At 44.9% G+C, this 26,413-nt stretch overlaps 1 protein-coding gene across 1 annotated transcript in view; it reads left to right on the top strand.

The window, feature by feature from the left end:
- The window catches only part of ACOXL (acyl-CoA oxidase like), a 355,676-nt gene that overhangs the window by 28,182 nt on the left and 301,081 nt on the right, over positions 1 to 26,413 (top strand). Inside the window, exons 2-5 of the mRNA XM_055123333.1 lie at positions 1,628 to 1,724; positions 14,753 to 14,836; positions 24,145 to 24,231; positions 24,580 to 24,678. Of these exons, the coding sequence (XP_054979308.1) occupies positions 1,628 to 1,724; positions 14,753 to 14,836; positions 24,145 to 24,231; positions 24,580 to 24,678 (367 nt within the window). The remainder of the gene's footprint in view (positions 1 to 1,627; positions 1,725 to 14,752; positions 14,837 to 24,144; positions 24,232 to 24,579; positions 24,679 to 26,413) is intronic.

The raw sequence follows: 26,413 nt of genomic DNA, 5'->3' as shown, positions 1-26,413 counted from the left end.
AAATCCTATTAACTCAGAATTGATTTATGATATTATTTCCTACTTAAAATATGTCCCATATTTCTCTTTGTCCAACTGTTCTCGAGTGTCCTTCAGGGGTGTTTTAATATTGTCAGTGGAAGTTATCTCCATTTGCAAGTGTTTTGATCATACTTTTATTTGCTTTTATTGGCTTTATTGGCATGCAAAGGGATATTTTCTTTCATATGTTTTCTGATGATTTGTGTATCTGATGAAAACTCTTGATTTATTTTTCCTATTCATTGCAGATCCTGCCAACTCCTATTGTTTATTCTTGGGGGCTTCTGGGCATGCAGTCATGTTGGATCAATTAGTTATGATGCAAAACCTAGTGACTGCAAAAAATGGTTGGTTATTATTGATAAAGTGTCCATGGGTGGTGGAGAGGCCTGATCTTTGCTGGCTTTGCTCACAAATCTGGTGAGCAATAGGGTGTCCAGGTAGCTCATATGATCCTGACTGGGATCTTTGACATGTTAGGAATGATTTTAACAGACACTGTGAGCCCTCCTCTGTATTCCTTGCGGTACCCCCAGGGAGCTAGCCTGGGCCTGTTCATCGGCTGGCTGGGGCATATTACCAGGAGAATGCCAGAGGAGCAGGAGAGGAAGGGAAGCACCCCCATAGCCACGGCACCTCTCGTCTGTCAGTATGTTTCTTTTTTGGTTTTGGGGTTACACCTGGAAGTGTCTGACATTTAGTTTTGGTTCTGTACTCAGGGATAACTCCTGGTGATGCTCAGGGATCATTCCCAAGGGTGACAAGGATTTACCCAGGTTGGCTGTGTGCAGGGCAAATGCCCTAACCATTATACTATCTCTCCGGCCCCCAATATGTCTTTTTAGTAGGTGCCAGCCCGAGGGTTGCTCATGGAACCTGTGGTCATTCCTAGTGATGTTTGGGCCTGGGGGTGCTTGTACTTGAGAGTTACCAGAGATATCCTGGTAGTGCTTATGGGGGACATACAGTGCCAGGGATCCAGCTCTGCACCTCACACATGCTAGACATGTGCTCTACCACTCCAGTCCTAAGTCTACTGGTACCTGAATGTCAAAGAAACTTTCATGGCCAGGAAGCTTGCCTTGCTCTTGACCCCTTTCTATTAGCAGCAGCCCCAACTGGGGAAAAGGGGCATAGGCTGAACCCCAGTGCTTTCCAAGGGAATGGAGTGGGAGGCTGCTTGGAAACTCAGCTCCCTAAAGGGGGGGGGTCCCCTGAAGGACAATAAAGGACAGTCTCCTGGCCACTGCAGTCAGTCTCCACCCCGCTAAGGTGACTCTCTTCTCCACTAGCAACCGATTTGCTGCTCTGGATTCAAACATGGGGATGTCTTTAGAAGTTTCAGAGGAGAGGATGGTCTTGTGCATATATTTTCTTATGATATTCCATTTTACTGTATCATATAGTATCATATCATATAGTGTCATGTAGTTTCTCTTATACTCTGCAGTGGCCTACTTGGGTTCACAGTGTGGATCAAGAGTACAGTGAAATGCAGCAAAGATGTGGGTTTTGTCACACCCTCAGGCAAAGCATCTCAAAGGTTCAGCTCAGACCCTAGCAATTTGATGACTTAATGGCTTATCTGCCATCTTTTTTGTCACAGGTATGATCTAAGTCTGGATGAAATGAGAGCTTTGACATTTCAGAGAACGACGTTTACCATGGGTTTGCCCCTGCTAAAGCGTGCAGTTCAGGAACAGGTGAGTTTCAGTGTTCATTTTCTTGATGTGATGCTTGTGAGTGTGAGTTTGTGTGTGTGTGAGTGTGAGTATGCAGACTCTTCTCTGAAGTGCACAGGCCCAGGAATAGGAAATCAGGGGAAGGAAGCAATCGTTCACAATATATATATAATTTTAGGCATAAAATTCAAGCATGGGAGAAATGTAAACATCTCACTTTACAGAACCTTAAAGCATGTTACACCTGCCCAGAATTTATGAGTCTTGATGGTCTGAAATATTGTCATTTGGAATTCAGCTCCATTATTGTAGTCAGCTTAGCTTTCTGCAAAAAAAGGAGCAAAGAAAGAACATGGTATTTGAGGATTCCTTTGAGAGGCAGAAACTAGGAGCTAGATCACTTAGCTCAGTTTAGCCAAGAGAGTCTCTTGCCCCCACGCCTGGCTGTCTTCCCCAGGGCCCCTCGAAGGGGGTGGGCTCCAGTTTCCCTCCCCGCCCCGAGCAGAGCTTCCGCGGCCAGAGACCTCTGGAGCCTAGCCACAGCCATGCTCAAGGCCCCTCTCCACACATTTGGACGAGCCTCACACATGAAGGTACTGGCAGAGGAACCCAGGTGTGTGGGACCCGGGGCTGAGACCTCCAAGACTGCTTGGATGGGACTGGGCCTCTTCCACCCAGATTCCCCATCTTCCAATAGCTAGGAGGTCACACCCAGGGACTGCCCCTGGTGTCCTGTAATCCCACCAGAGACTTTAAAACCAAGCTCCCAGAACGCATGGCAGCTTCGAGGCCACGAGACATCTTATGGCCTAGTTCTCCCTCTGGGAGAGCCTGGCAAGCTACTGAGAGTTCCCTGCCCACATGGAAGAGCCTCGCAAGCTCCCCATGGTGTATTCATATGCCAAAACCAGTAACAATGCTGGGTCTCATCCCCCTGACCCTGAAAGAGCCTCCAATGCAGCACCATTGGGAAGGATTAGAGAGGCTTCTAAAATCTCAGGGCTGGCACGAATGGAGACATTACTGAGACTGCTTGAGAAATTCCACGATCAACGGGATGATGATGATGATGATGATGATGATGATCTCTTAGCCCAGTTTACATCTACTTCCATTTCCTTCAATCAGCTTCATAGTTTCTTTTACCCTGACTAGATCATCTGGAAATCCCCCAAGCCTCATTCTGAGGCTCACAAGGGTAGGAAGGGCCTGAGCTGGACACAGCAGATGCTTAGAAGATGCTGTGGTACAGGGGGTCTATGGAAGGATAGTCGGACTACCATGGTTCAGGGTCTTTCCCATTCAGGTGAGCTGGGTTTTTTTTGTAGAGCAGAGATGGGGCAAGAACAACTCAGTATCTTTTTTTTGTAAGCAATAATCACATTTATTTAAATCATTAATGCATCAGAAGTTTTCATTATTTTGGAAGGAAACATACATATGTATGTATTTATGTATGAATATTTGTATATATACACATATTATCAATGCATCACTGTCATCCTGTTGATCATCGATTTGCTTGAGTGGGTGCCAGTAACATCTCTGTTTGTCCCTGTTGCGTTCAGGGTCGGGGAATGAGTCCCATTATTGTTACTGTTTTTGACATATTGAACACACCACGGATAGCTTGCCAGGCTCTGCTGTGTGAGATTCTGCATCGCTCTCTTCTGGGAGCTTTGTTTTATAGTCTCTGGATGTTGGCTGTTGATAAGATTACATGACCCCGGGGGCAGTTTGTGGGTGTGGCTGCCAAGCTACTGGAAAACGGGGGATCTGGGTGGAGGAGGTTGAGTCCCAATCTGAGCAGGCTTGGAGATCTCAGCAATGGGTCTCAGCATACCTGGATTCCTCTGTCGGTTCCTTCACACATGAGGCTTGTCTGAGTGTGTAGAGAGTGGCCTGGTGCATGGCTGTGGTTGGGTTCTGGAGGGTTTTGACTGCTGGGGCTCTGCTTGGGGCAGGGAGAGAAATTCAACCCGCCCCTCTCTGAGGGGGCCCTAGTGAAGACAGACTGTCGCAGGGACAGGAGATTCTATTCGATATTATAATAACCAAATTACCCCAGCAGGACAGTATTCTAGGCTCTGTCTCTGTAGAGGCTCTGATGCTACCTCCTGAGGACAGGGGACCTGGTCACGCTTGGATAAAGAGGCTTCAAGGGAGAACTGCCACCTGAGAGAGTGGCAAGTGGGCCAGTCTGAAAAATCATTGCATTCCAAACCCTGTGGCCAAGGGCGTTGAACAAGCTTGTGAATTGCCTTTCCAGGGAATGTGTACTGAGAACTGAGACTTCGCTGATCCAGAAAGAAAGTACCACAAACACGTGAGCTTCTCAACTCCCAGCAGATTCTGGGCTTCCGAGGCCCAGAGCCTGAGGCAGCTGGGAAGGTGGACCCTGAGTCCAGGCAGCCTCCTGTGCCCTCCATCAGTGTGTCTGGGACTTAACTCTGGACCTAGATTCAGATCCATGCACCTGCACAGGGTTTGCTAAGTGCTCACAGCCCAGCTCACCGAAAAGATTAGCTTCTATAATCACACTGCACCTGACCTGATGACCTTGGGGCTGTGGTCCCTGCTGGGACAGTCTGGCAGCTCTACCCTGGGTGCTCATGCCTCCCCTAGGCCCCAGCTTGGCCCAGGATGGCCCCTTGGTTTATCCCTCGGGCTATTTCAGCTGCTTGGGTGTTTCATGCAGTGAACCCCAAAGAGATGGGACAGATGGGTCCGGAGGCTCACATCTGTGGGCAGTTCCAAAGCCACTGGGTAAACAGCTGCAGCAGCGGTCTATGACCAGTAACTCTAGAAGAAATGTTACATGATTCACTGGCCTCAGGATAAAAATACTGAGTCATGGCTATTCTGCTTATTGGGAGAATGTTCCAGGCAACCCTCCCTCCCCATGTCCCTGTTTCGTGTTACCATTCACTTTTGTGACGGGTCTGAGGCACTTCGAGGCAGAATGTGTTGTGACATGGCAATGATAAAGCTTTCAAGGACGAACCAGGGTGAGCCACCTTTATTCTGGATCACCATGGACACTCCACATGCCAAGAACAAGCCATTAAAATATTTCCACTCAGTGTTTTCCCCTCTGCCATCTGTAACAGATTTGAGATGTTCCAATAATTTTCAAAAGGAAAAGGATCTCTGAATTTGACTACAGTTGTACACAGACACACACACATGCTCACGTACACACACTCATACATTCACATACACATATACATGCCAACACTCTCTCATACACTCACATTCACACACATGCTCACACACATATATGTTTTCAGATACATACACACACTAAAACTCACACACACTCATAGGCTGACATTCATACACCCACATGCACACTCACACTGATGCATTCATATACACACTCACACTCACATACACTCATACATTCATCCACTCTCACACTCCCACACACCCTCACACATGAACTCATACATTCATGCACTTACATATACACTGATGCTCACGTTCATATACACACCCTCCCAGAAACCGCTGCTGCTCTCACACATACACATGCCTACATTCGCATACTCATAAGTACACTCTCACATGCTCACATTCACCCACTCAGACATACACTGACACACACACTGACATACACACTCATATGTTCCACACACACATATATGGTGGGGACACCATTATTGCACCTGTGTTAGCTCTGCCCCGCCTATTTCCAGTGACACCACAGCCGGGCCCCTCACGCTGGAGCTTCTCCTCCAAACTGGAGTTTCTTGCTTCCTGCTGACTTCCTATATTTCCAGATAAGGAAACAGAGGCCCAGCTTTTGTCCCTTGTTGAAAAAGAGCTGGGATGAGGCCCCTTCCTTGAGGGGCGTGTCCTACAGACCTGGCAGCTTCTCAGAGACCTTTGTCCCCAGCAGTGCGCTGAAGGAGATGGCCTGGCTCAGCACAAACGTACCGCGTGCCTGTTTCATACCTGTCCCAGCTCTCAACATTCCAACTCGCCTCGTTTGTAGGTGTGTAAGCTGGAGCTGAGTGATAGGCCCGTGGGCAGGTTCCCGACCAGTGAGTTGTAGAGATGGTGAGTGTAGTAGAGATTCAAACCTTGGGTTTTCTTTCTGATTTAAATCTTGTGGCCTTGCCCCTCAGGCGGCCCATTTGGGTCTCCTGGGGGTGGGGGCTTGCGGAGTTTCTGCTGACTAGGCTGTAGCTCAGGCTAGCGTGCTCAGCATCTCAGTATTCCCGGTGATTCAGGTGGATCCACCTGAGAACTGCAGTGCCTTGCAGATCCCCGAGTACCCTGGAGCACTGGAGACAAACTCATACATGGGCACCACCCTGGCATTTCCGTTCCTGACCCTGGGGTAGGAGCATGGGGGGTGGCTCTTTGGGTGTTTGTCCTAACCACCTACTCTCGTCTTGATTTCTGTTCAGTCTCCTGCCCACTGTCCACTTGGGCAGGAAACTGGCTAGAATCTTCCGTCTCACAGGAAGATCTGAGGGTCCTTGCACTCCCTAGGACTCTTTCCAGTTCTACCTGAATAGAGTTGTTGTCCCGCCCTTATGACCTTGACACCAGATTGTCACCTTACCCTTGGACCAGAACAATAGAGTACCACAAACAGTGCAGAAAAGCAGCCATGAGTGCTCAGCTGTCTCTCTCTCTCTTTTTTTGTTTTGGGTCACCCTCAGCGATGCTCAGGGGTTACTCCTGGTTTTGCACTCAGGAATTACTCCTGATGGTGCTCGGGGGACCATATGGGATGCTAGGAATTGAGTCTGGGTCGGCCGCGTGCAAGGCAAATATCCTACCCGCTGTGCTATCACTCTAGCCCCTCAGTTGTCTCTTAACTAGCTTTGTCACTGGGGGTCTGGGGGCTGGGGGACACATACATGGCTGGTGCTTGGGGCTTATTCCTGGCTCTATGCTTAGAGGTGACCCCTTGTGTTGCTTAGGGAATCATATGATGATGGATTAAACCAGGGTTGGCCACATGCAAAGCAAATGCCTTAACCTCTGTGTTATATTTCCAGTCCCAGTTGTCTCTTATTGAGTCAGTTTCCCAAACAATTTGCAGAATACATATTAAAAAGCCTTTTATTTTCACTAACTTTTGTTTTGGAAATTAAGGTGATTTTTCATAAGATTAATAATTTTAGCATGTAGTGAGTTTATTATTTTTAAATGATAAATATTTTATAAGTTCTCCATTCTAATTACTAGTATGATAAATGGATAGATATAACTCACATACACTAAGGTCCTTTGGAATTCAGAATTCATGATTGTTTTAAAGAGTGTATAGCAGTCCAGAGACTATGAATTTTGAGAACTGCTGATGCAAATCATGCTTTATTTTCTCAGGGAGCCCAGTATCAGATAAGCTTGAGGAACTGGCAGAAGCTTGATGGCTTTAGTAAGTATTGTTTCAATAAGAATATTAGGTAGTCTCAGCTTAGAATGATTTTTAATTGCGCATTTAGAGGAATTCCTGGTAGATGATTAGATATAAAATGTAATGTTTCTTTTTTTTTTGGCTTTTTGGGTCACACCCAGCTGTGCACAGGGGTTACTCCTGGCTATGCACTCAGGAATTACTCCTGGCAGTGCTGGGGGACCATATGGGATGCTGGGAATCGAACCTGGGTCGACCGCGTGCAAGGCAAACGCCCTACCCGCTGTGCTATCACTCCAGCCCCCATAAAATGTAATGTTTCTAAGGCCAGCTTACTTTTGGTTTTAGATTTGAGGGCCACATTTGGCAGTACTCAATGCCCACTTGTTTTTTTAAAAAAATTTTTATTAGAGAATCACTGTGGTGTACAGTTACAAACTTATGAACTTTTGTGTTTGCATTTCACTCATACAGTGATTATTTACCCATCTCTCCGCCAGTGTCAATGCCTATTTCTGGCTCTGTGCTTGGGAATGATTTTCTCCCTGCAGTGCCTGGAGTACTCTGACGTGCTGGGGACTGAACCTGGGTAGTTGCGAGCAAGGCAACTGCCCCAACCTGTGTACTGTCTCTCCATCCCTCTATGGTCACACCTTGGAAGACCCTTGAGAATGGGAGTGTTGCTTTTCTAATGAAGTCCTCAGCAAAGGGGCAGCCTTCCTGGGAAGCAATGGTGTGCTGCAGAAAAGAGGCTGGGCAGAGGCTGGACCAAAAGGCTGAGAAAGTCTACTCCACTGCTGGTCAATGCCAGACCATCCTACTCAGTCCTGCCCTGTTGCCCTCAAAACCCAATGCCAGTCCTGATTGCTTCTTCTCTTCATCACCCAGTCCACCATCCCAGCACTTATTCCTGACTAATTTACTACGAGCTCCTGGCTCCTACACCTTGGCCTTGGCTTTGCCCCTGGCCCTCTGGCTTCTGTTTGTACTGGAACCCAGGTTTTTCCTAGTGGGCTGTGACAGGCTGACCCTGGCTCTTAGTCTTGTATGCTGCCTTTGGCAGGCATCCCGGTCCCAGCTCCAGCTCCTTGGACTTGGACACTGGCCACTTGGCCAGTCCTCAGACCAGGCCAGCCTTGTCCTATAAGCTGCCTTGAGGATCCGAGCTGCACTGACAGGGTAGAGTGGCTGTTTACAGAAGTTTCTCTGTGTAGATTGGCACTTAAACCTAGTTGTCATCTGTGATGGCTGCAGGGCTGGCTTGAGTGAGTTGGACCCTGCCCAGGGACTACAGTGCCACTGAGGTGCTGGTGTTCTTTATTGATGGTCCTGCGAACCATTCTGTATGATGAAAACGTGTCATTTTAAGGCTTAATTGCTGCCTTTCCATGAAATATTATGTTAAAAATAATAATGATTGTTATTTGCTATATCGTAGCCATTGTGCTTTTGTTAAATTCCTTCTGTGTACCAGGTGAAGGGATTTGGTCATTTTCCAATTATTTATTGGATATTGATTCTGAGCCAGGCGTTGTTCGAGAGGCAGTGAACAAAGAAGGTAGAGCATACCTACCTTTCTGAAACTTCATTTTTGGTCTAGGGGGAGTTAGACCACAGACTAATAAGTAAATTTACAGAATGTCAGGTAGTGATTGTTGCTGTGGCAAAGAATGAAGCCTGATAGAGCTGGAGAAGTCAGTCATATACAGCAGGCTTCTTCGTCTGAATTCCACCCAGAATTCCATCTGGTCTCTTGAGTACTGCCAGGAGTGATTCCTCAGCACAGAACCAGGTGGGGCCCCCGAACTAAAAATAATAACAATAATAATCAAGCATGACAAATTGGATGAGAGCCAAACTTATCTCTCCTCACAGATGGCTTGGCCTTTTTATGAAGATACTTAAAAGAGTATGAAAGTCTATGAACACACCCATGAGAACTAGAAAATTCAGCAAAATTGTAAGATACAAAACCAACCACTATTTTCTATTAAGAAGTGTGTAGAATAGTGGATTTGATGTTTATAAAAGCTCATGTGTCAAGTTAGTGCTGTCAATATTACATTTTATCAATATTGATATTATGTGCTCATACTAATACTCAGGGAAAAATATGTCAAAGCAGCTAGGAATTTGGTAGGAAGTATGAATTGCCAAGAAAAAAAAAGCATTCAATTTCATGCAAGAATTCAGAAAATCCAAAACTGCCAGGATACTATAAGCATGGTTTTGTGAAGAGAAAAATGTCAGTAGACAGAATCACGGGAAAGTCAGCTTTCATCTTCCCTGTACCTTTCATCATTCCTGCACTTCCATGCAAGAGTCAAGGCTTCAATGGAGAGCTGAAGCACAATGGCTGTCTATAGCCTCTGCTACAGAATTCTCTAAACACTGCTCAGGCAGCAAGCCATGCGCCTGTTCTTTTGGAATCAGTAGAGAACAAGGATTTGACATGAAGGCCTTAGTGAGAAGTTTGGGTTTTCTTGCAAAGGTAACTAGAGTCAGTGGAAGGTTTTCACCATGCTTTGGGTGTGGGGGAAAGAGGGAGCGCATCATATGATGCTTATTTTTAAACTCTTGATCAAATCTATAGGTCAGTAAAGAAAATGTACATGGACCTATCAAAGACTGTGAATAATTAATGCAATTTGGATAAAGGACAAATTTGAAGCAATTGGCATACTTTGAGATGCATTGAAATTAGGATTAGAGTAAAGCTACTCAATAAAATGCATTTGCATAAATGCATTAGGAGTATACAAGTAGATTAATGGGCTAGAAGCGGGAGTTTTAAAATAAACCCATGCATACAAGCATGTTGCCAAAGCAATTAAGTGTGAAAAGAAAAAGACTTTTCAATAAATGGTGTGAAAAAACCAGATAAAAACATGGAAAAAATTCATTGACCTTGATCTCTATTTCACACTAGACACAAAGGTGATTTGAACTCTCCCCCATATGCTTACTGGTCAAAAGTACTTTTAGCCACAGAGTCCTCTTCATTGCTCTTCTGGTTAATTTTAGTATATCTGCCTTTTCAAGGCTCTGGGATGATGAGACGCCAAATAAATATTTTTGCAGAGTGTGATTTGAAATAAGATATTGTTTCACAAAAGTCTGCTGCAGAAGAGTGGGAGGGATCTAAGGGAGGACTGCCTTCCTTTTGTTTGAGGCTGGATTTACCAAGACATGTCAATAGTATAGAAAGTAATTTAGGATTAAACAAAGGGGGCTGGAGAGAGGGAGAGTACAACATACGAGAGAGTACAGAGAACACTTGCCTTGTGCACCACTGGTCCCCGTTTGATCGTCTTCCAAGCACTGCCAGAAGTGATCTCTGACAGAGTCCGCAGTAATCCCTGAACACTTTATTTATTTTTTTATTGAATCACCGTGAGAACAGATACAAAGCTTTCCAGTTTAAATCTCGGTCATACAATGATCAAACACCCATCTTTTCACCAGTGCACATTTTCCACCACCAAGAACCCAAGTCCCAGAGGACTAGAGTGATAGCACAGCAGGTAGGGCGTTTGCCACTGACGTGGGTTCGATTCTTCTGTCCCTCTCGGAGAGCCTGGGAAGTTACCAAGAGTATCCCACATGCATGGCAGAGCCTGGCAAGCTCCCCGTGGCATATTCGATATGCCAAAAAAAGTAACAACAAGTCTCACAATGGAGACGTTACTGGTGTCCGCTCAAGCAAATTGCCGAGCAATGGGATGACAGACAGTGACAGTGCAAGAACCCCGGTGTAACCCCCATCCTACCCCTCCCCCTGCCTGTGTGGCAGATGATTTCCACTTTACTCTCTCTCCACTTTGATCACATTCAATATTTCGACAAAAGACCCACCATTATTATTTGGAATTTTCCCCAACAATCAGACCTGCCGAAAAGGCATCATTAGATAATTTGTTTTCTACTGCTGGTTATGAAGAGCATATGATGTCATGCGGCAGTGAAGCAGTGGCGCAATTTTGGATTTCTGATATTTTAGTAATAAGTCCGGAGGGATTTCTGCCAAAAGACTCTGGGTTCCGAGATTGGTTTGTGTGTCTCTGGGATTATGGCCGTTCAGGAGCCAGAGGAGCCATCTGTGGGTGGCGACTCAGGGCCTCGTCAGGGCGGGGAGAGGGGCCGGTTCCATCTCCCATCTCATAAGGCCCCGTGAGTCATCACTGCAATCTCATACCTGGCTGTCCAATAGGCTCTGAGACGGTGGCGGCCACCATGCTGCTGGAGGGAAAAGTGGATCCCTGAACACTTTTGTGACCCAAAAACCAAAGGAAAGAAATGTATGACCAAATAAAAGCCTGAATATATTATTCATAATACTTATTGAATCATTATTATTTAACTTACTACAAAGTAACATACTGGTTTTGGGATTGAATCTGGCTTGAATATTTCAAGCATAAACAAAGCAAGTTAGCGATACAGTTGAAATACTGCAAAAAAATGTGTGCAGAAGAACATGGTAATGATGAACCATTATCAATGTAGACAGCCAGTTAATATCGAATTGGGTGAGATGGAACCCTTGTTAATTTTGGAGTTCTCAGCTAGGAACAACTAGTCAATCAGAAAGGAAAGAAGAATGGGGAAAATTGAAGACAAAGAACTTATGTGTGGAGAAATGATTAAAAATATGTGCTGGCAAGGTTGTCAATCAAATTAATTTTAGTCTCAGTTTTGGGACTTTTGTTTGACTTCCTGAGATGCACTGATTCTAAGGAGTGCTTCAGTCAACGTCAGGAGATTAACTCCTATTGGCATTCTCCAGAGGACACAGTAGAAAAGATCACAGTCTGGTGCAGAGACTGGGGGAAGAAGATAATTGTCAGAAACAATTTTTATGCTCCAAGAGGGCAAAATGGAGGGTTGATTCTTCATCAAAGACAATGGTTATTTCAAACTAAGTAAAAATGACCATGGCTGGATAATATTAATGACAATTACACTCTGCATTGGCATTATAGAGTAAAATCAGAAGAAAATGATGAGCAGCTGGAGATTAGGAAGGCTTCACTTGCTCCTGCTGGCTTAGGTGTAGTTAGGGCAGAGCAGAAGGGTCAAGGTGAGGAAGGTCTGGCTGTGAAGATGCTGGGTGGATGACTTTTAGGAACTCACCAGGACACTAAGGTGCATTCATGTCCAGTGCTTCTTAGAGACGAGGCTGGTCTTGCTAACTAGTTATGAGCCAGTGCTGGAGGATGGGTCTTCTGGAGTACAGACCTTTGTCCACCTGTTTTTTTTCTTTTTGGGTCACACCCAGCAATGCACAGGGGTTACTCCTGGCTCTGCACTCAGGAAATTACCCCTGGCAGTGCTCATGGTACCATATGGGATGCTGGGAATCAAACCTGGGTTGGCCGCATGCAAGGCAAATGCCCTACCCGCTGTGCTATTACTCCAGCCCCCCTTTGTCCACCTTAACAGTGAGGGGGCAGTGAGGGTACAACCAAAGTTCATGTGAGGAATCAGAAGATCTGGTCTCTGGTCATTTCTCTGCCATGGTTGGTGACCCTGGTTGGACCAATCACTAACCCTTGCTGAGCATATTTTTCCGTCTTTTGCATGGAGTCCGTCCTTGGACTGAGTTTCTCAGACAGGGGACAGAGGACACATGGGAGCTCTGAAAAGAGTCCACACATTTGCGCTACAGTTGTTTTTCATTATTTAATGGTAACTAACTCACCAGAGTGAACTGAGGCCAGAGCCACGCAATGGTTCCGACTCAAGCCTGGAGATATTTTGGGAAATAACCAATACAAGATGCATTGGGTTGGAGCCATAGTAAGACTCATAAGTCTTGACAGTCTGCTATTCAATAAAATTAATAATGTTTGAGAGAAAGTATTGTAAAAACCTACAGGAGGGGAGTGTTGGGAGAGAGGAAGCCCATGTGGAAACTGAGATCATTTGTTGTCCTGCTTTTGGGGTGATTTTCACATGCAGAGAGCATGCACACACAAAAGTTTACACTACTACATGGCATGTACATACACATCAATGGGAAACAGCTCAAGTTCTATTGGCTAGCTCCAAGGAGGCTGGTGGCTAGAGAAGACTAGAATTATTTCCCACAATGGATTATGGCTGTGTATACACTGAAGCCACACAACCTTCTAAGGCAACTTGATTCCTGAATTTAAAAAAAGTGCTAGTTGGGCAGACTGGAGAGATAGTACAGCAGCAAAGACTCTTGCCTTGCATGTGGCTGACGTGGGTTTTATCCCCAGCACCACATAAGGTCCCCGGAGCACTACAAGGAGTGATTCCTGAGCACTGCCGGGTCTGGTCCAACATCTCCCACCTCCCAAAGAAAAAGTAGGGCACAGAGGATTTAGTGTGTCTACATTGCAAGCATAGGGATAGAATTTCAAACACTGGTATTCAATGCTTGGTGACCCCCGGATTGACTTGGCAGTCCTGGTTGCTCTGCTATCCATAATCTCTGGCTCTGCAAGCAGTTTCTGGTCTGGACTAAAGGGGCTTGCCCCTGATGTGTGGGCACCATGACCAGGAAGAGCACCTGCTGGTCAGCCTGTCTGAATACCACAGTTACCCTCACTGAGCATCACAATCAGAATGTGCTCAAGCCACACAACTAAAGAGCGTGACCTCTACATGCATCCCAGCTTACACTGTGCATGTCCTATAGCCAGGGACACGCATGATGTCCCCCTCCCAAGCCCATACATCATCACGGTGCCTAGAACCAGAAAAGGGGTAAAAACCAAGAGCTGTGTATTCTTGGCCTCCCATTCCTCATGGGTGAAGAAGAGGTACTCTCAAAGCTTTGGATGTGAGTGTATGGGGTACAGCCAGTGAGAAATGAACAAGGAAGGGATCAGAGCTTGCACTGTTGAAAAATCAAGACCAGGAGAGGGCATATGGGTAGAAGGGAAAGTGAAGAATATTGCTTTTCCTGTGCCCAAAATTTCCCTGAACCTGTTGGCCCTCTGTCCTCACCTCAAGATTGTCTTTGCATCACGATTCCTGGGATCTTGGGAGCAGCATAGACACCTTGCAGCTCTGCACGTGACATCACTGGGTAGAATCAGGGTGTGCCCCTGTACAGGGGAAAAGTCTGGGAGCCTTGGGGAGCCAAGAGGGCCAAAGAGGGTCAAAGCCACGATGGGCCTTTGGAAGGGGAGTCTGGGAGGTGAGTGGCCTCTGAGTAGAGGCAGTTCTTTTCCTTTCTTTCTTTCTTTCTTTCTTTCTTTCTTTCTTTCTTTCTTTCTTTCTTTCTTTCTTTCTTTCTTTCTTTCTTTCTTTCTTTCTTTCTTCTTCTTCTTCTTCTTCTTCTTCTTCTTCTTCTTCTTCTTCCTTCCTCTCTCCCTCCCTTCCTTCCTTCCTTCCTTCCTTCCTTCCTTCCTTCCTTCCTTCCTTCCTTCCTTCCTTCCTTCCTTCCTTCCTTCCTTCCTTCCTTCCTTCCTTCCTTCCTTTCTTTCTTTTAATCTTTCTTTGCTTTCTTTTTTCCTTTTTATTCCTTTGTTTTTCTCATGAGAACTTTTACATAGCCAAGATGGTGGAATTATTTCTTAATTTAAAAATGTGTTGATGTTTTTATGAGTAAAGGAACATTGATTTTTATATGAAATGTTGATTTGAAAGCTTAGAGAACCTTCAGGAAACTTTGACATTGTGTCTGTCCTGTTTTCAGGTGGAGAAAACAAAGAATTTTGTCAGTCGAAGCCTTGTCATAGGAGAAGTGATTTCTACAGCAGACATGGCCACAGGTGTCAAGGTGAGAGGCACAGGCCCCAAATTCCTCCCAAATTTTCCCTGAACCGAGAGTTCTGAGTGGAAGGAAACAATGAGAAAGCCAAGAATAAATGAGAAATGAGAAAACACTGATGTTTGTGAGTGGTACATATCTCAGCCAGAGCCCCTGGCTCCTGCTTCAGTCACTTGAGTCTGTCCTGTGTTTGCCATCACTTTGCTTTTTGTACAGCTCTTTGTTTTCATGTAGTCTCATGTTTCACAGTTTTCTGCTTTGGATCAACTACTTTCATTGGCCCTAATTTTTATAAAAACCATATCAGAATCATTCATGATTTACTTCTTTATATATTACTGCTAAGATTGAGTCATATGGTTGTCTGCTGCTATATTCGTTCATTTGGATTTTTTCCTCCCAGTTTCGGGTCCACACCCACCCATGCTCAGGTGCTACTCCTGGCTTTGCACTCAGGGATCATTCAGGGATCACTCCTGGTGGGGTTCAGGATACCACTTGGGGTGCCTGAGATCAAACCCTGAGTTAACCACATGCAAGGCAGTGCCTTACCTGCTGTAGTATCTCTCCAGCCTGGAATTTAAAAAAATTTGTAATTAATTTTTTTATTAAGTTGAATCACTGTGAGATACAGTTACAAAGCTTTCATAATCGAGTCTCAGTCATACAATGTTCTAACACCCATTCCTCCACCAGGGTATATTTCCCACCACCAATATCACCTCTTTCCCCCCTGTCCACTTTCCTCCCTGCACCCCTCCCCTGCCAGCCTGCCTCTATGGCAGGCAATTTTTTTCAGAAACCATCATGTTTGGTCCTTTACCCACTTTCAGCACACGTCTCCCACGTGGAGCAATCCCTTCCAACCATCATTGTCATAATGGTTCCTTATCTATCCCAACTCCCCTCCCCCCAGCTCTGAAGCAGGCTTCCAACTGTGGACTATTTGTCCTGGCCCTTGTTTCTACTGTCCTTGGGTGTTTAGTCTCATACTATGCTGTTTTTATTTTAATATCCCACAAATGAGTGCAGTCATTATATCTCTATCCTTCTTCTGACTTACTATACTTAGCATGATGCTCTCCAGGTCCATCCATTTATAAGCGAATTGCATGACTTCATTTTTTTTCTGACAGCTTTATAGTATTCCATTGTGTAGATGAACCATAGTTTTTTTTAACCAGTTGAATGTTCTCGGGCACTCAGGTTGTTTTCAGATTCTGGCTACTGTGAACAATTCTGCACTGAACATATGTGTGCAGATGTCATTTCTCCTGTGTGTTTTTGCACCCTGGAGGTGTATTCTCAAAAGTAGTATTGCTGGGTCAAGAGGAAACTCAATTTCTAGCTTTTTGAGAAATGCTTATATTTTTTCCCAAAAAAGCTGGACCATTCAGCATTCCCACCAACAATAAATGAAAGTCCCTTTCTCCCCACATCCATGCCAGCACTGGTTGTTCTTGTTCTTTTTGTTGTGTGCCAGTCTCTGTGGTGTAAGATGATATCTCATTGTTGTTTTGATTTGCATTTCCCTGATGATTAATGATGTAGAGCATTTTTTCATGTGCCTTTTGGCTATTTGTATTTCTTCTTTGAGGATGTTTCTATTCATTTCCTCCCCACCCACCATTTTTTAATAGAGTTGGAGTTTTTTTCCTTAAAACTTTCTACCAGTGTCTTACATATCTTGGATATTAACTCCTTATCTGATGGGTATGGATAAATACTTTTTCTCATTTGTGGGCTGTCTCTGTATCTTGTTCACCATTTCTTTTTAGGTATAGAAGCTTCTTAGTTTAATGTAGTCTCATTTGTTTATCTTTGCTTCCACTTGCTTGGTCAGTGGGAGAAACTTCAAACAATAGTAGTGACTTTTTAAAGAAAATATTGAATGTAATCAAATTAAAGTGAAAGTAAAGTGAAATTTATCAGTTACACAGGCGGGGTTGGGGGCTGGGTAGGTGGGGGGAGGGGAGAGGTATACTGTGATTCTTGGTGGTGGAATATGTGCACTGGTGAAGGGATGGGTGTTCGAGCATTGTATGACTGAGACTTAAACCTGAAAGCTTTGTAACTTTCCACATGGTGATTCAATAGAAGAAAAAATTATAAAGGAAAAAAATAAAATAAAAAAAGGACTTGGTGTTTAAAAAAAAAGATGCCTTTAGCTTCAGTGTCATGGAGGGTTCTGCCTATGTTTTCCTCCATGTACCTTATAGATTCAGGTCTGATGTTGAGGTCTTTACTCATTTTCATTTGACCTTTGTGCCTGGCGTTAGACAGAGGTCTGAGTTTATTTTTTGAATGTAGTTGTCCAGAGGTGTCCCAATACCACTTGTTGAAGAGGCGTTCCTTGCTCCTTTGTCAAAGATTGAGTGATCATATATTTGAGGGTTTGTGTCAGTGTATTCAATTCTATTCTAGTGGTCTCTATTCCAATATCATGCTGTTTTAATTACTAATGCTTTGTAGTATAGTTTGAAGTTGGGGAAAGTGATGCCTCCCATCATTTTCCCAGGATTGCTTTAGCTGTTTGTGGGGGTTTCTTGTTCCATATGAATTTCAGAAGTGTTTTGTCTATTTCTTTGAAAAATGCCATGGATATCCTTATAGCAGCCCTGGAATTTTTAATTTTTTTCCTTTTTTTTTTCTTTTTGGGTCACACCCAGCAATGCACAGGGGTTATTACTGGCTCTGCACTCAGGAATTACTCCTGGTGGTGCTCACGGGACTATATGGGATGCTGGGAATTGAACCCGGGTTGGCCACATGCAAAGCAAACACCCTACCCACTATGCTGTCGCTCTAGCCCAGACCTGGAATTTTTAAAAAACAAAAATTTTTCTTATGTTGAGAGAATAATTCTCATAGGAAGTTGTATAAAGTGTAGAGCGACATGAGGAATCCTCATGCAACTTCCTTAGGTGGAGATAGTATATGTCCTGTAGTGTACTGTGAATCCCGCAGGTTAGCTTAGTAACTTGCTGTTAGCACACTATAGGCCCTGATCAGATTTCACCAGTCTTCCCTGAGCTCACTTGTCATGTGTTTGCGCATAGTTCTGAGCAGTTTACCTTCATGAACAGTTAATCCATTCCATATATGAATTAAGGCAAGTACTGCCACAATCCAGGTCATGACCCCAGTTCCTTCTAGCCCCCTTCCTGTCCCTGTCCTTTGATAGTCAGTAATCTAGTCTCTCTTTCTCTCTCTACAGTGTTGCCATTTGAGAATGATGTATAAATGGAATACAAATGAGTGATCTCTATCTAATATTCCTTTGTGTAAATGTCATAGCACTTATAATTCTCAGTTTTTGTTGATCAAATGCATAGAATGTGACATTATATCATAGACTTGATTTGTATATACTAGCGCATCAAGAGTAGTGAACAGAAGATGTGTGTGTGTGTGTGTGTGTGTGTCTCTGTGTGTGTGTGTGTGAAGACTACTAGCCCCTCCTATTTCCCTCAGTCTCTGTACTCTTTTCTTTCCTTGGTCACCACTAGGCCTCAGAATTAGTTCCTAGTCATCTAGTCCTGATATTCCCTAAGGGGGAGAAATCATAATTAGAATCTGAAAAAGAGAACAATCAAACAGAAAACTGTCAATTGATTGTATTTATTTCTGTTCCGCATATTTAAAAGTGGGTAGGAATAAAAAAATCTGTGAGGGGCTAACTCTTAGGTTATTATGGGGAGATTGACTTCTTCAAGATTTATACCGGTGATATGAGTGATAGGTATAGCCTTATATCCAAAACAGAGACTCAACAGAACTGAAAACATGAGACCTAAGCAACAACCACTGAAACCTTCATGCCTGTCAAACTGACAGATGGGGGTGGAGTGGGGGTTGGGGTGGGAAGGAAATATGGGAACACCGGTGGAGGGATTGGTGTTGAATTATTGTCGGCCTAAAACACAAATATCAGTAACTTTGTAAATCATTGTTCTTTAACGAAAATTAAAAAAAGAAAAAGATTTCAGCTAGACAGGGCCTTTTCCTCTGGCCTCTTCCTTTTGAAATAGTTAACTGTGACTCCCAGAGAGAAGAAGGCAACCAAGGCAACAAATAGGATCCCCCACCCCACCCTTGCATTTGAAACTAACTAAAGAACTCTGGTCTAGTCTTTTCTATTTTTTATTTTTTTATTTTTAAATTTTTATTTTATCACCATGTGGAAAGTTACAAAGTTTTCAGGTTTATGTCTCAGTTATATAATATTCAAACACCATCCCTTCACCAGTGCCCATATTCCACCACCAAAATCCCCAGTATACCCCCTGCCCCCGCCCCCCACCCCCAACTGTATAACTGATGAATTTTACTTCATTTTCTCTTTACCTTGATTACATTCCATATTGCAAAACAAAACTCACTATTGTTGTTGGAGTTTCCCCCCAAGAAAGACAGCCCTACTAAGGAAGCATTTGATAATTGATTTTCCATTAAAAGATTGTATGTTTTCAGTTTTTAGAAAAGGTCGTGAGGCCACATTAGTGGCCGCGCAGTTCGGATGTGTTCCAGTCCCGCAACCCAGAGCCGTGTTAGTTGCTGCTCAGTGTCGCCAGGGCTCCATCTGGAGAAGGTGTGCTGGCTGTACCTCCTCCGTCTGGATCCCCAGTGTTGCTGGCCCGGTTTCGGGTCCGGAGCATTTCTCCGGCCACGTTGCTCAACTCTGGTCTAGTCTTGATCCTGAGTTTGTGCTCGTCCCTTATTGACCTCTCCCTGTCTTCAGCAAGCCACTGCTGGGATGTTACTTTGGGGAAATGATGCTGGCTATTCTAGTGCGCCATCAGAAAACCTCCTCCTTTGCTATGCCAACATCTTGCTTTGAGCCTGATGCATGGATTGAGCAACATAGGGGGTGTTTGAATGAACGATGGAAAGGCAGTCTATGGTTTAAAGCAGACCGGAGGAACATTTCAGTTGACTGCAACATGTGGACCTTTAACACTGGGACTATGGTGAAGGAAAGTGGACACACTGGGGTGGGCGGAATGTGATATAGATTGTGTCATGCATAAAACCCTACCATTGACAGTACTGTAAACTGTGGTGCCTAAAATAAAAAAAAATCAGCAGTTCAATTAAAGAATAATTTTATTGGAGCCAGAGAGATAGTATAGTGGGTAAGCCCCTTGCTTTGCATACAGCCAAATTGGATTCAGTCCCAGGGACAACAGATCATCCTCCAAGCCCAACCAGGACTGATCCCTGAGCTCAAATCCAGCGATAATCACTTAATAAAGCTGAGTGTGGCCCCAAAACCAGAAAAAAAACGAAACAAAAAAGATTCAATTTTAGGTGAGATAATGGTTCAGGGTTATGCTTTTTTGAAAAGTCTTTATCATTTATAGATGTATTGGGGAATTTAGCAATGAAATGATAGAATGCCTGGGATAAATTTTAAGATGTGGATCAGGTAGAATGATGGGTTTACAGTAGGATAAGGATGGGAGGAAAGTGGAAGTCAATGGAACTGTGATCTGCTCAGTGTTGAGTTCATTAAATTCTTCTATTTGGTTTGAGAATTTTCATCATAGAAAACATTATAAATAGTTTTACTCCTGGGTATTGCAGAAGGAAATTTAAATGGGTTTAAGAGCTGGGTCTTTTAAAATGCTTCTCTCATCACTCCAGAGAAACCTCAGTTTGAAGCCCCTTCCCATTATCCTTTAGGAAAACCCTTTTATCCTTGGATTCTTGCATTCTCTACCTCTGGGAAACTCTTGAAACTCCTCCCTCAGACTTCTGCTATACTGACCTTCTTTTAGTTCCTTTTATTCACCTTTGCACCAATGTGCCACCACCCTAGAATGATCTTGTGCCTCCTTCACCTGGTTGAAATCTGTGTGTTCTTCAAGTCTCAGCTCTAGTGACCTTTCCTCAGGAAAGTGTCTGTCAAGCCTGTGCCCTAAATGCCTTCTGCATGTTGTCATCAGCCTTCGTACCTTCATGGTCTGTGTCAAAGCACGGACCCATTGTGAACTGATGCACTTATTCCTGTGACTAGCCATTGTCTATCTCTTTGCATCACTAGTAGGAACACTCCTTGAGGACTGTCATCCCCTATATCCTTGAAACATAGTTGGATTCAATCCCTTAGTGCTAAGTGAATACAGAGAATCAGAAGAGTAGAGTGGTGACTCCAAAGGCTGCATGCAGAACTCCGTGCCACCCAGCAATTCCACCAATGCCCATACACTAAAATATTGGGGAATTTGAATGCCAGTATTTATTGCATCATCATTCACAATAGGTAATAAGTGGGAGAAACCAAACATCTATCCATAGATGAATGAATAAACAAAATATGGTATATAAAGTTGATGAAATATTATTCAGCCTTTTCTGGCACATGTTGCCACATGGGTGGACCTTGGAAACACCAAGTTAGGTGAAAGAAGGCGGATGCGGAGGACAAGTATTGCATGAGCTCACCTAAAGAACAGGCCAATTTGTAGCCACCAGAAGCGACTAAGAGGTTACCAGAGGTTGGGGGAGAAGATAGGAATTATGTTTAATGGGTATAGCAAGACTGTTTGGGATGAGAAAAGACTTAGAAATAGTGGTGATGGTTTGACAACAATTACATGTAGTTCAACCTCTGAACTGTACCTTCAAAGAAAGGCTAGAATGGCAACTTTTATATTAGCAATTTTATCAAAATTTTTAAAAAATTGAGCAAAAGTCATCATTAACCTTGCTTGCTTTCTCACACACCAGACATTTGGGATGATTTTTTTTTTGCTTTTTGGGTCACACCCAGCAATGCTCAGGGGTTACTCCTGGCTTTGAACTCAGGAATTGCTCCTGGCAGTACTTGGGGGACCATATGGGATGCCGGGGATCGAACCCGTGTCGGCCGCGTGCAAGGCAAATGCCCTACCCGCTGTGCTATCGCTCCGGCCCCAATTCGGGATGATTTTTATCTCACGCATGGCTCTCAGAGATGGAAGAATATGAGGCTTGTGTTACTGAGCGGGTTGAGGAGGGTTACTGTCGGGCAGCTGTCCAGGATGGAGATGAGCAGCTCTTGTGATCTCTGGGTAGATCAGCTGTGCCTAGATTTCACTGCCAGGTCAGGAGGAGCTGGCAGGCTTCGCTGGCTGTCCTTGTCACCTCCACAAGAGCTGGCTGTTATCCCTCCCAGGGGCCATCAGCCTCAATCCATCAGAGTTTTTTTGCTCTGCTCACTCTGGCTCTGCCACTGAGGCTCTGGGTGTCCCTGCACTCCCTGATCAAACACAGCCCAGTGCTGCTTCTGACAATGATGTGCCAGGGGTAGAATGTGAGAGAGATGCCAGCAAAGGACTGGACCTGAGTCATCCTCTGGAGCTTGGTCACCAGACTGAGGGCTTCTGTCAGATACGTGAATGCAATGCAGAAAAACTTGAAGGCTGAAGGAAACATCACGTGCTTTCTCTGGCTCTATGCTCAGGAGCCTGGGGGACCACAGAGGGTGCCAGGGATAAAACTCAGATCAGCTTCATGTAATGCAAGGGCCTACTCACTGTACTATCTCTTTGGCCTCTGAGTGTGTCGTGACCTCTGAGCTGTTGGGCGAGTCTGAGCTGTCGAGGACGGTAATGTGCCCTCTCTGGCACTTGGTGCCTGTCTATCACACACCGATATTGCAGGGACTCATTATTTCAAAAGGTGGCTGGCAGATGTCATTCCCGCTATGTCTCTGCTAGTCTTCCGGGGGGGCCCCTTCAATTGCAGTGACCTCAGAGTGAAAGGTAATTCGACCTGCCTAAGCAGAGAGGGTACCTATAGGTTGCTGTGCTGTGAGTCCAGGGACAGCAGGTTTTAGGTGGGGCCATGTGGGACCTGGGCTCTCTCATCCAGAGGCTCTGGCACCTGCACACCTTAACTCCAGGTGTTGGCTTTATCTCTAGGTCTTGTTATGGTAAGAGCAATCATCAGCAGTCAGCTTCTCTTCTCCCTTCACTTCCTTGACAGCTCACCAGCAAAGGGCTGCAAGCCTGCCCTAGCTCACACACAGGCCCACCATGAAGTCATCCCATGGCCTTCAGATTCTGCAGACTGTCCATTACCTGGGTCCTAGGTGCCCCCTAAAGATGGGAGTGTGTGTGTGTGTGTGTGTGAGTCACCATCACCCCCAAACACTTGGACTGGGGAGAACTCCCCAGAGGAAACCAGGGACTGTGTGGCACATTTGGGGGTGGGAGGCTTCCCTGCAGTTATTGAAGAGGTCTGTGCTCCTGAGAGCTCTCTCTTTGTAGCCTTCTGCTCGCTCTGAATGGCTCTGCTCCAGCCGTCTGTCCTCCTCATCAACACTTACACAGGGTTTACAAAAGACCAGAGTGAGCCTGTTCACTGGGAAAGGCACCTGCCTTAACATGCAGCCAACCTGTTTGATCCCCAGCACCCTACATGCTCCCCTGCAGGTTTGATCCCTGGCACCCTGTATGGTCCTCTTTGGGAGTGATCCCTGAACTCAGAGGCTGGAGTAAACACTGAGCACTGATGGGTGTGGCCCCCAAACCAAACAAAACCAAAGACCAAAGTACTTGGCATCTGGTCCTCACCAAACCCTCACTAAAACCTCATCAGTGTGTGTGGACTTTAGGCAGCTTGAATTTAACACACCTGCCCCCATTCTTCAGGCGCACCCGTGGACTGCCCACTTCCCTCTTTGAACCTTAGTGCCTTTATCTGTTCAATATATGTGAGGTTTTCTTCCTGGGGTTATTCTGAGCATCAATCAGCTGAGTGTAGGGAGCTTGGGCCTGGAAGAGGAAGCTCAGTAAATGGGGTGCTCTTCATTCTTTTCATTTGCCAGATGGAACCATGGAGGCAACTCTTATTTGTCCAAGGTCCTCTGGCCAGTGGTTAGGTAGCTGGATAGGTGTTAGATCCCAGGCAGCGTTATCCTGAGTTGTGCACCTGCTCTGTGCTGCATCAACTCTTCCCTCAGCCTTTCTGTTTCTTCTGCCGGGACTCAACACACTCACTCTTGGTTATGGGCCCCCCATGCGGACAAGGCAGAGTGGACATTCAGAACACCTGAGATGGGAACCAAACAGCAGTGAGGTTGTAGGACCAGGTCTCTGAACTATTGAGTGCCCACTTTGAAAGAGTGAACAGTGAGCCACGTCTGTAGAGGGGAACTGGGACTTGGCAGATAGCAAAGGGACAAGAGCAAGGCCGCTTTGCTACTTGTGTGGCTTGTATGGAATTTGAGGGGCTGACCTGATGTTCTCCTGAGATGGAGTTTGATAAATGCCTTGAGTTTGTTACTGTTAACTGTTGATAACTATGGTCTTTATTATTCTTGTTTCCAGTGTGGAATAATTTATTGGCTCTTTGGGGGTGCCATCAGGAATCTTGGAAGCCAAGCACATGTAACTAAATGGCTTCAGCCATTGCAGGTATGACATAGTCTGACATATATCAATAGATATCTTCTTCTGTTGAAATCTTTAGCAATTCATAGTAGCTCTGTGTGTGTGCATGCATGCGTGTGTGTGTATATGTGTGTGTTAGGAGTGTGTATGTGTGCACAGGAAAATAAAGTAGAAATGAAAGAATCAGTATCAGTCACAGTTTGTGCAGAATGAGAATTTCAAGATTATGCAATTTTTTGATGATAGAGTGGGTCTGCTATTGTTATTCTATTAGCTGTTACCCACCTGAATTTTTATGATGATCTTTCAATCACTATAGTCGAAGCAACACTCAGACTTGCTAATTCCCTTCTACCATCTGCTAAACTACAGGAGCAGAAATACACTGGGATGTTTGCAATGACCGAGAGGGGCCACGGGAGCAATGTAAGAGGGATCCAGACCAAAGCCACTTTTGACCTCTCTGCACAGGTAAGGTTGCTGTACCCCTGTTCTGTGGTTCCAGGTGGCAGGTCACCTTACAGAATCAGACTTTTCCCTCCAAGTCCCAGTGCCCCCTCTGTGTGGGCTCTGGGCTTGTAGGAACCAAGTTTCAGAACATCTAGTGGTTTTAATGTAGGTGATATGTGTTCAGTACTGACACATCAAATCCCAGCCCACACGTGAGATGCACCCACTCTGTGCCAGCCACTGCACCCAGAACTTGTGTGCATTCATGAACTTGACCTTTGTTGACACTTTGTGAGGACGGAACTGAAGCTGTTTTGTTGTTTTTCCTAGCGGTAACAGATAAACAATGAGAAGAGATGTCTTTGTTGGAGTTCTCCCTTGAACAGGAGAATATGCCAGGCTTCCTTAACCCCTCTGAAACTTCCTTAACCCCAGGCTACTTGCTGTCACCTGAATCCAAATCCACATGACATCGGAAAGTGTCATCAAAAAATCATACTCTAAAGAATAGCATCACATGAGGCTGACACCCAAGGACAGTAGATACAAGGGCCAGGGGGATTGCCCCATTGCTGGAAGACTGCTTCATAAGCAGAGGGGAGAAGGCAGATGGAATAGAGAAGGGATCACTAAGAAAATGATAGCTGGAGGAATCAGTCGGGATGGGAGATGCATGCCGAAAGTAGATAAAGTAGATAATGGACCAAACATGATGACCCCTCAGCGTCTGTGTTGCAAGCTATAATGCCCAAAAATAGAGAGTATGGAGAATATTGTCTGCCATAGAGGCAGGGCGAGGGTGGGAAAGTATACTGGGGATATTGGTGGTGGGGAATGTGCACTGGTGGAGGAATGGGTGCTTGATCATTGTGTGATTGTAACCCAAACATTGTAACTATCGCACAGTGATTCAATAAAATTGAAAGATATGCATACTCTTACTCTCTTTTCTACATGTGATAAATCGGAATAATTTCCTTTCCCTTCTAATTGATTAAAAATGTTGGTCAAGACCCTGTATACTGAGCTCTTTCTCCACTTATGGGTCACAACCTGCAGTATAGAATCCACGTAAATCTGTAAATCCCTCCCCCAGTTCTAACTCTCCCCTCTCGCCCCAGAAAGCAACTAACATCCTTATTCCACTCTCTTTTTCATTTCTTCTTTCATGTTGGGTAGTCATAGATAAAGTGTGAAGTTCTTTCTAGAAAGGCGTTTGTGTAATTTTATGTACACAATCATGTGCATGAGGATGGATGTGGCTATCAGGTCTACCTTTCATTTTTGCCAAATCTGAATGTTTGTCATCGGATTTTCTTGACTCATGGAGGGAGTCTGTGTTTAGAATGACAGATTCAGGCTGTCGTTGTGCTAGCGAGAGGCCTGCTTCCCTGAGTTCTCTGCTGTCCAGTGATATCTCAAGTCATGGTAAGAACAAGAGGAAGGACTGTACCTTACTGAGTCCTCTTCCAGGTAGGGCTCCATATGCTACTCCTGTTCTCTACTACACTCTGTCCCTTTTGACAATCCCTTAAACCCCATAGTGTTTACCTGCTTCTGTTAATTGAGCACATATGTGTTAGGCACCAGCCAAGGTACTCTACCTGGAGGACTGTGTAGAGCATTCACTAATCTTCTAGGGAGTTACTCTTCTTGATTTTTGGTTTTGGGTCCACACCCAGCAGTGATCAGGGATTACATCTGCCTCTGTGTTTAGGGATCACTCCTGGCAGGGCTTGGCAGTGGGGGTGGGGGT

This window comes from Sorex araneus, chromosome X (assembly GCF_027595985.1).
Source record: "Sorex araneus isolate mSorAra2 chromosome X, mSorAra2.pri, whole genome shotgun sequence".
Lineage (NCBI taxonomy): Eukaryota > Metazoa > Chordata > Mammalia > Eulipotyphla > Soricidae > Sorex > Sorex araneus.
This window is presented reverse-complemented; position numbering and strand designations above follow the sequence as displayed.